This window comes from Rhamphochromis longiceps, linkage group LG3 (assembly GCF_057381845.1).
Source record: "Rhamphochromis longiceps isolate RC_006_pf linkage group LG3, R_longiceps_female_GT1.1, whole genome shotgun sequence".
In the NCBI taxonomy this organism is placed as follows: Eukaryota; Metazoa; Chordata; class Actinopteri; order Cichliformes; family Cichlidae; genus Rhamphochromis; species Rhamphochromis longiceps.
Genome location: NC_140559.1, coordinates 26,071,093 through 26,083,018, shown reverse-complemented (window position 1 = coordinate 26,083,018; position 11,926 = coordinate 26,071,093). Strand labels below are relative to the sequence as shown.

The 11,926-nt window shown below is 37.2% G+C and overlaps 1 protein-coding gene across 1 annotated transcript; it reads left to right on the top strand.

Annotated features, from left to right (window-relative positions):
* Window positions 1–606: 606 nt before the first annotated feature.
* On the top strand, window positions 607–6,143 carry LOC146673682 (Fc receptor-like protein 5). The gene is made up of 8 exons (XM_085402309.1): window positions 607–637; window positions 851–904; window positions 1,183–1,449; window positions 2,044–2,295; window positions 2,735–2,893; window positions 3,020–3,070; window positions 5,843–5,908; window positions 6,121–6,143. The coding sequence occupies exons 1-8, from the start codon at window positions 607–609 to the stop codon at window positions 6,141–6,143; spliced, it is 903 nt and encodes a 300-aa protein (XP_085258435.1).
* The last annotated feature ends 5,783 nt before the right edge of the window (window positions 6,144–11,926 follow it).

Here is an 11,926-nt window from a genome sequence, read left to right as displayed (position 1 = left end):
TGGGACGCAGGTGGTTTGGAGGCGGCCCAGCCCGAGGGTGTGGCCACCGCAGCCTCCCACGGCTCCCTGGATGCTGAGCCATGGGCCGTGACAACTTATCCATCCTTTCAGTTTTGCGAACTATTGGCATGTAGTGGTATAAAAAAAGACAGTGTAAACAAGATTTAGTTTAGTTTTAGCAGCTCGAAAAGAAACAATAAAACTTGATTTAAGAAACCGATTGACATTTTAAACAATCATTTGCTCTGTACAAAAAAGAGCAGATGGCCAAATGAGCTTACATGCCAGGGACGGTTGGTATAAGTGGCCTGAAAGGCTAAGCCTTCCCTATCATTATATATATATGTATATATATATATATATATATATATATATATATATATATATATATATATATATATCAATACATATATGTATGTATGTATGTATCTAGTTTAGAATTAATAAAACATTCAATTCAATTAAAAAGGGCATAAAAGAAATCATAGTGACTGAAGTCGAACCCTGTTGGGCCTCAGTCACCACAGAAACACAGGAAGAGGAGGTTCTTACAAAAAATATATCTTCAGTTCAGTCTAACACTCACGCAGTCAGCAGTAAGATGACATGGAGGTCAGATTTGCCACCATCAGACTCTGTGAGTACTGACCTTGTCTTTTTATAAAAAAGATATTAAGTCTGTAACAGAGGAAATGTACGCAAGGGAAATTAATATGTACAAAATGCACCCATATATTTGCATGTATTCATTTTGGATATTTGTAACTCACTAACAAATGCAAAGGACTTATTACTGCAAAAACATTAAAAACATGTTAAATATTAAAACTGTCATTCTCAATCTTTTCAGTGCTGAATGTTCTGTTGCTGTTGGTTACAGTAGCTGATGATTCTCAAACACATAGTAAGTTTTTAAATATTGGGGGGGGGGGGCTTGTATTTTTAAGTGTATAATAGTGTGTGTAATAGTTTTGATATATCTCTTAACAATACAAAGTTTCTGAAACTTCTGCAGTTGTTATTCTCCAGTTTTAGAGGTTTAGCTACAACATAAACCTGTAAAACACTTCTCAAATAACCACATGCATATGTATATTCACTATTACAGTAAATATGCTTGTATAAATCTTTATAATTTGAAAGCTTACATGCTTTGAAAACTTATTTGACTTTCTGTCTCAGATTCAGGTTTTCCTCAAGTTGTTCCAAACAGGCAGCAGTTCTTTCAATCAGAGGCTGTCGCTATCAGCTGTGAACGACTAAATGGGCTGACTGGATGGAGAGTGATGAAAAAGATAAATGGAGGTGTTAGACCATGTGCTTCAAACTGGGAAACATCGACTGGACCTTGCAAAATTATTAATGCATATCCATCAACAGACAGTGGAGAATACTGGTGTGAACATGGAGGAATACAAAAAAGCAACTCTGTCAACATCACTGTAACTGGTATGTACATAGAAAAGCAATTATGTGTTAACATATTTAGTCCATTCACCATTTTTTCTGTTTAGTACATCACTTACAGCAATGCATAGTGTCATATTTGGTACTGTAGTTTTCATTGGCTGTAAGGTATGTTTTTTCTTGATAAAATGCATCACAATCATAATAAAATAACATATATGCTAAATATAATAACTTAATAACATATATTTACTGCAACTTGAGCAAACCTTGTGAGCTATCATCTGTCATAATTAATGATTTCTATGTTTGTATAATTTTAACAAAAATCACATTTTACACAAGTTACCCATATTGAAAAGAAATAGAAAAAAGGTATAAAAGACTTGCATCAGATTTGGCTTGCTTCATATAGTGAATCATATAAGACATGATTTACTCATGAAGGTGTCCACTTTCTCATTCCTTTCATATATTGTTTTAGTCAAAACATTTATATAATTTTTCAAGGGATCTTATATCTGTTTTCACTCTTATATGCTTTTCATACACGTTTCACACAAGATAGATAAAAACTTTATAAGATTTAGATATACCTGTTCCATGTGGGTAACTGTCATATCTTCTGCCATCTAGATTTAGAGAGTCATGTGATCCTGGAGATTCCTGTCCAACCTGTGATGGAGGGAGAAAATGTGACCTTGCATTGTAGAAAAAAGGATGCAAACTCCAACTACACTGCAAAATTCTATAAAAATGGCGTCTCCACTGGGAGCAGCTCATCAGGAAACATAATGATTCCCACTGTATCCAAATCTGATGAAGGACTCTACAAATGTAGTATTGCTGATGCTGGAGAATCACCAGAGAGCTGGCTTAGTGTTGAAGGTAAGATGCATCAATATTTTCTAACTAAATAAATTTTAACATTTCATTAAAAAGTGTGTAAGTGGGAAACAGTATATGGTCTATGATGAACATAGCCATTGCGCAAAGCGATGTCAGAGTGATGATCTATTTTTCATTTTTTGGACGTTCAGTTTTGGTCCACTGAAGAGGTTGTTTTGTAACATAAGGCAAGGACTTTTTATTCAATCTCTACTGAACGTCTGGTGTTGACGTCCATCAGACTTCTGTGCACAGGCTATGTGTAGTCCAAATGTGGCCGTTTTTTCAACAACACCTTTTTTTAAACATTGGGTGTACATAATTGTATTGAATGGGATTTATCTGAGTGTTTACATGAAATAAATATAAAAATATTTAGAGTAAATTACAACATCATTTTAATTATTTCTAATACACAGTGCAATTATCTTTCTTGCAGGTCATCCTACAGTGCATTACGTAGAGCGCTACCTGGGGCTGTGCATTGGTTTGGGTGTTTTATTGGTGGTCATTCTGCTCATACTGGCAGGACTGATTCAATGTAATAAACATCAACAAACCATCAGAAGTCACTCAGAAGAAACTTCTTTGAAAACAAGTATGCTGACAGTTGGCTCATCAAAACATGAACTTTTATTTTATAACAATAAGCATGCTCAATGATTCCTGGTGGCTGTCATCAAATAACTTTTTTTCTTGTTTATTTTGTCTTTTTCATAAGCAGGTGCCAAAAATTCTACTGCCTCCTCCCAGTCTCCCTCTTCTGCACAAACAGGTCAAGAAAGCCAACATCTCTTTAAGAATAAAAAAAAAAACATGAACTTTAAATCTACAGCATCACAGAAATCCAAAGTAGAAACACAGTCCTTTAGTAGATTATATACACTAGGATATTCCTTGTTATGTTATTGTTTGGTCTGTGATTTTAGTCCCTCGGCAGCTTTTTTCAGTGTTGATATCTGCTCTTAAGATTTTGTCACATTTTCATGAGAAACAGGGAGCATGAGAGCTAGATCTACCTCCCACTCTGCTGTATTGTTTCTGAGTCTAACCTTACTATGCAAGCAAGACTGGTCAATTAAATTAACACTAGTTGTCATTAGAGATGGCACGATACCACTTTTTATGTCTGATACCGATATCATAAATTTGGATATCTGCCGATACCGATATGAATCCGATATAGTGTTTTTTAATCAATAAAACAGTTTTTTTAATATCTTGCTGCATATTGTATACGTTCATACTCAAGTTTAAAACAAAACACTAAAGCTATTCTGTTATACCTGCATGCAAAAAATACACTGCACCCAAAATATTTCATAGTTCAGCAATACTGATCAATCTAATAAACTTAAACCTACTCCATCCTCCATATTCTGGTATTTTAAAGAGTACTTAGCGGAAATATTAAGCAACCTAACTAACAGGGTTGCAAACTCCCAGCATATAAAAAAGGGGGAACCACCCTCCACCTCATGATGCTAAATCAATGTAATCAACTTTAATTCGATGCAGTGTGGAAAAAAAATGCACAGAAATACATTTGTTTTCAAGAATAATTAAATAGATTTAACATCTTTCTTCAACAGAATTGCAGACTGCACAGATGGTACCTTCCCAAAGGAAAAAGTACTATAGCTTACTAGGGTATATTAGACTTAATAGTTACTATATACAGTAATGGACTTCTATACATTTTACATCACATTAAAATTTTGGTTGTAAGATTCAGATAATTATTTATTAAAAGCTAGACATTTTAAATGAGAATAAGAAAGAAAAGTATGTCTTTGTGCCCCCTTTTCCCTGTTCATGCCCTATCGGCCCCCCTGGCTAAACTTTGCTAGATCCGCCTCTGCACAGTTATCAGCCGTCAGCTGCATAGAAAAAGATCCTGGTGTAGAAAGTAATATTAAATAAATTCTAACAATAGCTGATCAAGCTTAAACGTGCTGCTGTTTTTCAGCCGCTGGTTTCCTCTTTCTGGTGCAAAGTGGGCCAAAACCAAACAAGAGAGACGATCAGCTGATCATTGATCAGTTTCATGATTGAAGTAGCAGCAGGAGAGGGAGTCGCTCCATATATCGGTTGTTAAGCTTAACGCGGGAATGCTTTACAAACATTCAGAGATGAACTTACTCACTTGCTTTACTTCTTTCTGGGATAACTTTCTCGGAGATGAAATGCCGGGTTGGTAGCCAGGCTCCAAATGCTCAACCAGACCCGACCGTCTTGCACGCCACAGCTGCTCTATCACGTGACGCATGCTGCTCCGATGTGCTACGGTTATGAGCCGAGTTATGCCGTGTCGCAAGTTTTGTGAGATGCTTTTTTGATATTTAATGAATCGGATTACATTTTCTATTTCACTCCGATCCAGTAATTAAAGTCAGTATCAGACTGGTACCGATACATAATATCGGATCGGTCCATCTCTAGTTGTTATTAGTCAACATGCAGATGTCAAAATATATCATGCATAATAATCTTTTTTGGGAATATTAATGTAACTAATGTGAAACAAATGACGTTTTTTAACCTAGTGTGTTGACACTTTTAATTGTATGGTTCTTTTGTCTCGCTATCCAGTCCTTCAGGGCTGAAACTGAAACTTTCCCATGTGTCCCAAGTTCTATAGAACTTGTCTGTATGCTGAGGTAGCCATTGGATTAATTGTATAGCAGCTCATGAGTGAATGAACACGGTGCAATTAAAGTACTTAAATTTAAAAGTATGTAAAAAAGTATGTACATTTTTCCAAACACTTACATTTAATTAAATTTACTAGAATAGGGTTAGTGGTTACCACTTCAGTATGCAATCAAGTTCTATACGTTTGCTAATAACCTACTAATTTTATTCAGGTGTGTTGCAACAGCAACACATGGAAAAGTTTCAGGACACCGGCCCTCGAGGACTTCGAGACCTCTGATTTACAATGGCAATAAAGCTGTTCTGTTTTACAGTGGTCCCTCGCTATAACGAGGATTATACCTGTCTCGGATTATTTTTGGAATGCAACTCGAGGTACCACTGTATTTTAAAAATCAAGAAGTTCATCAGAACAGCTTGTCATCAAAATAAAACTACCAGAATAAAGTGAATAGCAAATACTATTCATTGTAACTAATGTTACTGTGGATAACTGTCCTCTCACTCCTGCTCATATTGTCTTCTGTCGTCATTTACTACACCCTAAGCCTGAATGAGACTGTGCTGTATTTAAATATGATGGGTTTTAAATATTAAATAAAAGCTATATTAGGAAAAGGAAAACCATGCTAAAGTTTAACTAGCTATGCTACCAAGCTATTAGGTGTAAATCAAAAAGCTGTTTAGAGCAGCTGATGTTTATGTCATTAAGATGAAACTGCAGAAAAATAATGGGCTAATGTAAGAGTGACATTTTTTTTCCACTGATTGTCAGACTTTCCTAAGATTTTAAATTAGATATAATGAATTCAGTGAATAGAAAATAGTGTTTATCATCACTGATGTTACTGTGGCTGTCAGTCCTCTCACTCTGGCTGTATCTCTCCGTTAGATGATGACATGTTATCTTCTAGAGCCATTTACACCACCGTACGGCCGGATGAGACTAAACTCAAGGGTGAGAGCAACTTTGATTAATGATTCTTTATGTATTGCATTCAAATAATATTTAATCTGTGGTGGTAAATATTAAATACAAACTATAATATTAAGATAACTAATGGTTCATGGTTGTTTTGCTGATGTCCTGTGAAGTTAATGTTGGTGTGAAATATGAATCCCCCTTTAAAAAATACTGTTTTAGTTCTTTACTTCTTGTACATCTGACAGGTCGCAGAAAGAGAGCTGACTGAAGACAAAATCACATCTGAGTGAAAGTGAAGTCAATGAAGTAATCCACATTTATCACATTTTTTTTTTTTGCAATTGTACAAGCTGTACATCATCTGCTGGGTTTGATCTGAATGTCATTGTGTAAAATGTCATGTCTTGTGTATATTCAAAAACAACTGGCTGCCAGATGTGGCTGATCATAAGTACTCATAAAGTTCACATGCTAACAAATGCTTCTGTCTGTTATGTAGAAGTTGAATTTAAAGCACTTGTTGCTTCTGCTCTTTTTGCTTGTGCATGAATGCTTCTCAAAAGAAAAAAGCTGCTGCAGCTCATTTCTTTTCACCACTAATGTAAATGTGTCACTTTGTTTTTCAAAACAGATGAACCACATTTGTGGCAAGCAGTGAAATATAACTGCACAGTTTTATCCTCAGAATGTCTACACGTAAAAAGTTATATAGATGAATAAGTTGTGGCTTATCTCATGCTGTCACAGTAGCTGTTCAGTTGAGTCACCCAAAATAAGCTGATTTTGTCTTATTTTACATGTTTTTTGTGAGACTTTGTGAAAGCAGAACTCAGAAGCTGAATAAGTGTAACGCTGTTATTTCAGCATCTAAATTGGATTTAGATGCTGAGAGGTGGTGCTCAGCTCATTTCTAACTGTTTTTAGACAACATACTTGATAGGCTATATATCAGTTCCCTAATGTCAGAATGGTCAGAATAAACCTTATCGAGCTGCTTCTTAAAAGATGGCTAAAAAAGAGTGACTTCCCTTTTTCTGTTTTTTAATCCACAAAAACTTTGTCACTTTACAAGTCATTTTATAAAGTTACAAAGCTTTGTCATGTTTTGTGATCAATTACAACATGCAAAGTAACTTGTTGCTTTGCAAAGTGCAGAGGCTCAAAAGAAAAATAGCCAAAAACTTTTTACATATCTCAGTTTTGAGAAAAATACATATATTTGTGAAGTATAATTTTTTTTTTATTCCTCATATCTTTTATGCTAGGAAAGCAACGCTAAAACTTAACTAGCTATGTCAATGAAATGTAGGATAAAAATCAAGAAGCTGTTTGGAGCAGCTAATATTTATGTCATTAAGATCAAACTGCAGAAAAAAAATATTCTGATGTAAGAGTGACATTGTTTTCTTCCGATTGTCAGACTTTACCAAGATTTCAAATTAGACCTAATGAATACAGTGAATAGCAAATAGTCTTTATCATCACTGATGTTACTGCCGTTGTCTGCCCTCTCATTATTGTTGTTGCTCTTTTCTCTTTGTACATGTTGCCCTTGGGATTAATTTTTAGTAAATACAACATCTCCTTTCACTGTTATGCTGATGATATCCAGATTTATTTACCTTTGAAATCCGATGTGACTGCTTCTTTGCAACCTCTGTTCAACTGTTTGCATGAAGTTAAAATTTGGTTATCATATAATTTCCTTACATTGAACGAGAATAAGACCGAAATCATATTCTTTGGTAGCCACACTCCACTAGACCAGTTAGCTGATGCCCTAGGCCCTCTCGCTAGCCATCTTTCGTCCACTGTAAGAAACCTCGGAGTGTTCCTGGATGGCTCTTTTAAACTCGAGAAACAGGTGTCCACTGTGGTAAAAAACAGCTTTTACCAGTTGCGTCAGATTTCCAAAGCAAAGCCGTTCCTTCCTTTAAAGGACCTTGAAAAGCTTATCCACGCATTTATTACATCCAGATTGGACTACTGTAACTCCCTCTACTCGGGCCTTCAACACTCCTCTCTTTGCCGACTCCAGTTAATTCAAAATGCAGCTGCGCGTCTTTTAACAGGTACGAGAATTCATGAACACATAACTCCAATCTTAGCCAAATTACATTGGCTCCCTGTTAAATATCGTATAGATTTTAAAATTCTTCTGTTCACTTTTAATATTTTGAATAATTTAGCGCCCAGTTATCTTTCTGATTTACTCCATTCATACAATCCCAACAGAGCACTTAGATCGTCAAACCACAGGCTCCTAGCACAACCTAGGACTCGAATGAAGTCGAGAGGCGACCGGGCCTTTGCATCCGTGGCACCCAGACTCTGGAATAACCTCCCCGTTCATATTCGCACTGCCGAGTCTATCCAGTCTTTTAAATTACGTCTTAAAACTTATTTTTTTACTTTGGCTTTTGATTCTGTCTAGTTGGCTGTTTTAGCTTGTTGCGTTGTTACCTATTGTTGTTGTCCTCTTTTATTGCTTGTTTTAACTGTCTCATGTTTTTATTGACTGTGAAGCACTATGGTCAACACTGTTGTTTTTAATATGTGCTATATAAATAAATTTTGATTTGATTTGATTTGATTTGATTATGGCTGTATCTCATCACTAGATGACGACATGTTATGTTCTAGGGCCTTTTACTATGATTCCTTATGTGTTGCATTCAGATAAAATGTAATATGTGATGGGTCGTAAATATTAAATGTATTTGTTTTTACTGTTTTGGGTGTTTAAGTAATCAAGAAGAACTGTAATATGAACAATAGCATTTTTCTATGCTTTAAAAAAAATAAGCACATTTTTTGTTCTGTACTTCTTGTATATTTGAAAGGTCTCAAAAAAAAGACAAAGACAAAATCACATCTGAGTGAAAGTGAAGACATTTATCGCAATTGAACAAGCTGTACATCATCTACTGGGCTTGGTGTGAATGTCAGTGTGTAAAATGTCATGTCTTGTGTATATTCAGAAATAGCTGGCTGCCAGATGGGGCTGATCATAAGTACTCACAAAGTTCGCATGCTGACAAACACTTCTGTCTCTTATGTAGAAGTTAAAATTAAGCCTGTTGTTGCTTCTGCTCTTTTTGCTTGTGCATGAATGCTTCTCAAAAGAAAAAAGCGGATGCAGCTCATTTCTTTTCAACAGCAGGCACTCACTGTGGTCAACCACTAATGTAAATGTGTCGCATTTCTTTATTTTCTAAAACAGAGCAGTGAAATACACCTATACCTACAAGTTTACTGGGCATGACTCTGTGTGCAGTGTGGTCTAGTGCACAGACTGAATAAGTTGTGGCTTGTCAGCAGAAACTGTTCACTAAAGTCAAAGAAAACTAACCAATTGTTTTTAGGTCAGACTGTGTGCCTTGAGAAGTGTGAAGAGGATATGATTAAGATGCTGAGAGGTGATGCTCAGCTCTTTTGTGCTTTACTTTAATTATTTATATTAAGCTTATACTTGATAAGCCAAGAATAAATATAAGGATAAAATTGAGCCATCATTTAATCACTTCCCCCCCACAAACCAGGGAAGTAAACACAACTCTGTGGCTTCAAGTTTTCTTTTAAAGTTACAAAGCTTCATTACATTTCATGATGAACTGCAATATGGATTGTAACAAGGTACTAATTTATCAAGCATATTTAAGTCATAGCAAAAAAACATAAATATGCAAAGGATTAACATTCCACATTTTAAAAACATTAACTCTTGAAATTTAGACATTACGGAAATTTGTGTTTTTCATGTTAAAAAACATCTCTTCCACTTCCACCATGTATATGCCAGTATGCTACAAATAAACACATTTAAAATACAAAATATGAGTAGCTTTATTTAGTTACAGTGACCAAACATAGATACTTTGTTGAAATAAATGGATTACATGGCGCCTTTTCCGGTTTCATACCGGTCAGAAGGTTCCTTTGTGAGTGCGCATGCGCCATTAGCGTGCTGCCTGCTGTAACCCTAATTTCCTTCGGGATGAATAAAGTATTCTGATTCTGATTCTGATTCTGATATGTTAGGCTATCCCCTCTCTGCCCCCGTTCTAAATGTGTAATTAAACGCATTGCAACACCCAAACAAAACACACAATAAGGGGTTCCAGCATTCTGTTAATGATGGTCAGTTAAACGATGGAGCCAGCACAACAGAACCAGCAGTGCACATACAGGGATTCATTTCTTACTTGGAAACTTACATTTAAAGAAGGAAGGGATGCACGGAATTTGACTGTTTTTTTGTTTTTTTTGGTGTCCCGTTTGGATCTTTAGCCATCAGAATTGTTGTCTTAAGGCCAAGAAAGATGCCAAGCGGATTTATTTTACCAAGTGGATCATCATGGCCTTGCCATATTGGTCCACTTGATTGACCTTTATTATAATTATGTATTTATTTTATTTTATTTAACGGGACAGACTTGACTGGGGGATAGGACAGGGAGAAAGAATGAAAGAAAGAGAGGGAGAGAAAGAAAAACAGAGGGGAGAAGAGACGATGAGAAAGGGGGGAAGAAAGAAAGAAAAACAAACAAAACACCTGGGTCACCTGTATGGAGAAAAAAAACAGAAGAGAAAACAAACAAAAAAGAGCAACATAATAAATACAGCACCATCACAATAAACTAGCTAGCAGTAGATAACAGTAGATACTAAATATCAAACGATATTGTGCAGCATGCAAGATAAACAGTGCACAATGTGCTTTGAGGCAGCAGCCAAGAAAGGTGTAGTTTGCGTCTGTGAACACCTGTGTGCATACCTGTGTGGATCAGCATGCTTGTATTCCAAAGGTTTCCCCATGTAACGATCTGCTAGGGAGTGTGGGGAGCCATAGCCCCGTCCCCCAGGGCATGAAGCAGGTATGGAGGAGATCCAGGCCCCAGACATCCAGAGGCCCCAGAGTACGAGGACCCGAGGAGGACCACCAAAAGGGGGAGAAACCGTGCCACCCTCCTGGGAAGAGCTGAGTAGAGCCCCAAATGAGATGTCACCCAGCAGCTACAGAGCAGAGGCCAGAGGGGGTTGCAGTGGATCGGAATTTGACTGTTAAATGCACACCCTGTTTGCCAGCAACCAAGCTGCTGCCAGCATCATAAGACTCCACCTCAAACCTAAAGAAATATCTTGAAGTAAGTTCTTTTTTAAAAACTAATTTTGGTTAGTGTTACGAACTTGCATGTCCATGTGTTTGTTTTGTGCAGGTGTTGTGTCTTTTTATGTTAATTTAGCTGTGCCAGGCCCCTGCTCCGATTGGTGCGTGGATACACTGCCCCGACGTGACTGGTTCCAGCTGGAGGACCCACCCATTAAAAGGAGGCTGGAGTGCTACAGCGGTGGAGGTCCTCGCGTTTCCCCTCACGGCCCAGCAGTATTTCTGTGGCAGCCGCTGGCTGCAGTGCACTTAAAAGTTGTGGAAGTGGAGTGGGTAGGGGTGAGCTGCCGTTTCTTTTGATCACCCGTTTTCTCCTGTTTTGAGTTAGTTAAGGAGGTCAGACTCTGTCTTTATTTTTGACTTTGATGGATTTGTGTAGATTTGTTTTGTTTATTGTTTTGGCCTTGGCTCACCCTGAAGTGTTGACGCTCCCGTTTTGGTTCCTTTATTTCACATTGTAAATAAATCACCTTGTATCTAACGGATTTGTTTCTTGTGGCTGCTTGGGTCTTGGGGTCGAGTTAGAGAGAAACAAAAACCTGCAGCTTCGGAATCAGTGAGCTTTCAGCCCCAACGGCGCGTCCAGGTACGTGCCATTAAGCGAGAAACCCAACATCTCGCAGATTCTCATCGGGTCCATGCTTTATTTTTTTTTTCAGATCCAAGATGGCGGCGCGTGAACAACGCGAGGCTCAGTGTCTCTCCAGAATCTGCTATTTAGCGGTTTTTTATCTACTTTTAACCGGATTATTCGTCCAGAATTGCTGTGCGTTGCTGACCTACAGCAGACAAGAGCTTCTGGACATCTGGACTCACAACTCCAACAGTTTTATCGCCGATCTCCGACTCATCCCAGAGATCTCCAGAACACCGGAGGCTGC

Coding starts and splice junctions, on each gene's coding strand:
- LOC146673682 (XM_085402309.1), top strand. CDS start 607: ATGGAGGTCAGATTTGCCACCATCAGACTCT. Junction 3,071..5,842: donor TCCCTCTTCTGCACAAACAG/GTCAAGAAAGCC, acceptor TCTCTCCGTTAG/ATGATGACATGTTATCTTCT. Junction 5,909..6,120: donor GGATGAGACTAAACTCAAGG/GTGAGAGCAACT, acceptor TACATCTGACAG/GTCGCAGAAAGAGAGCTGAC.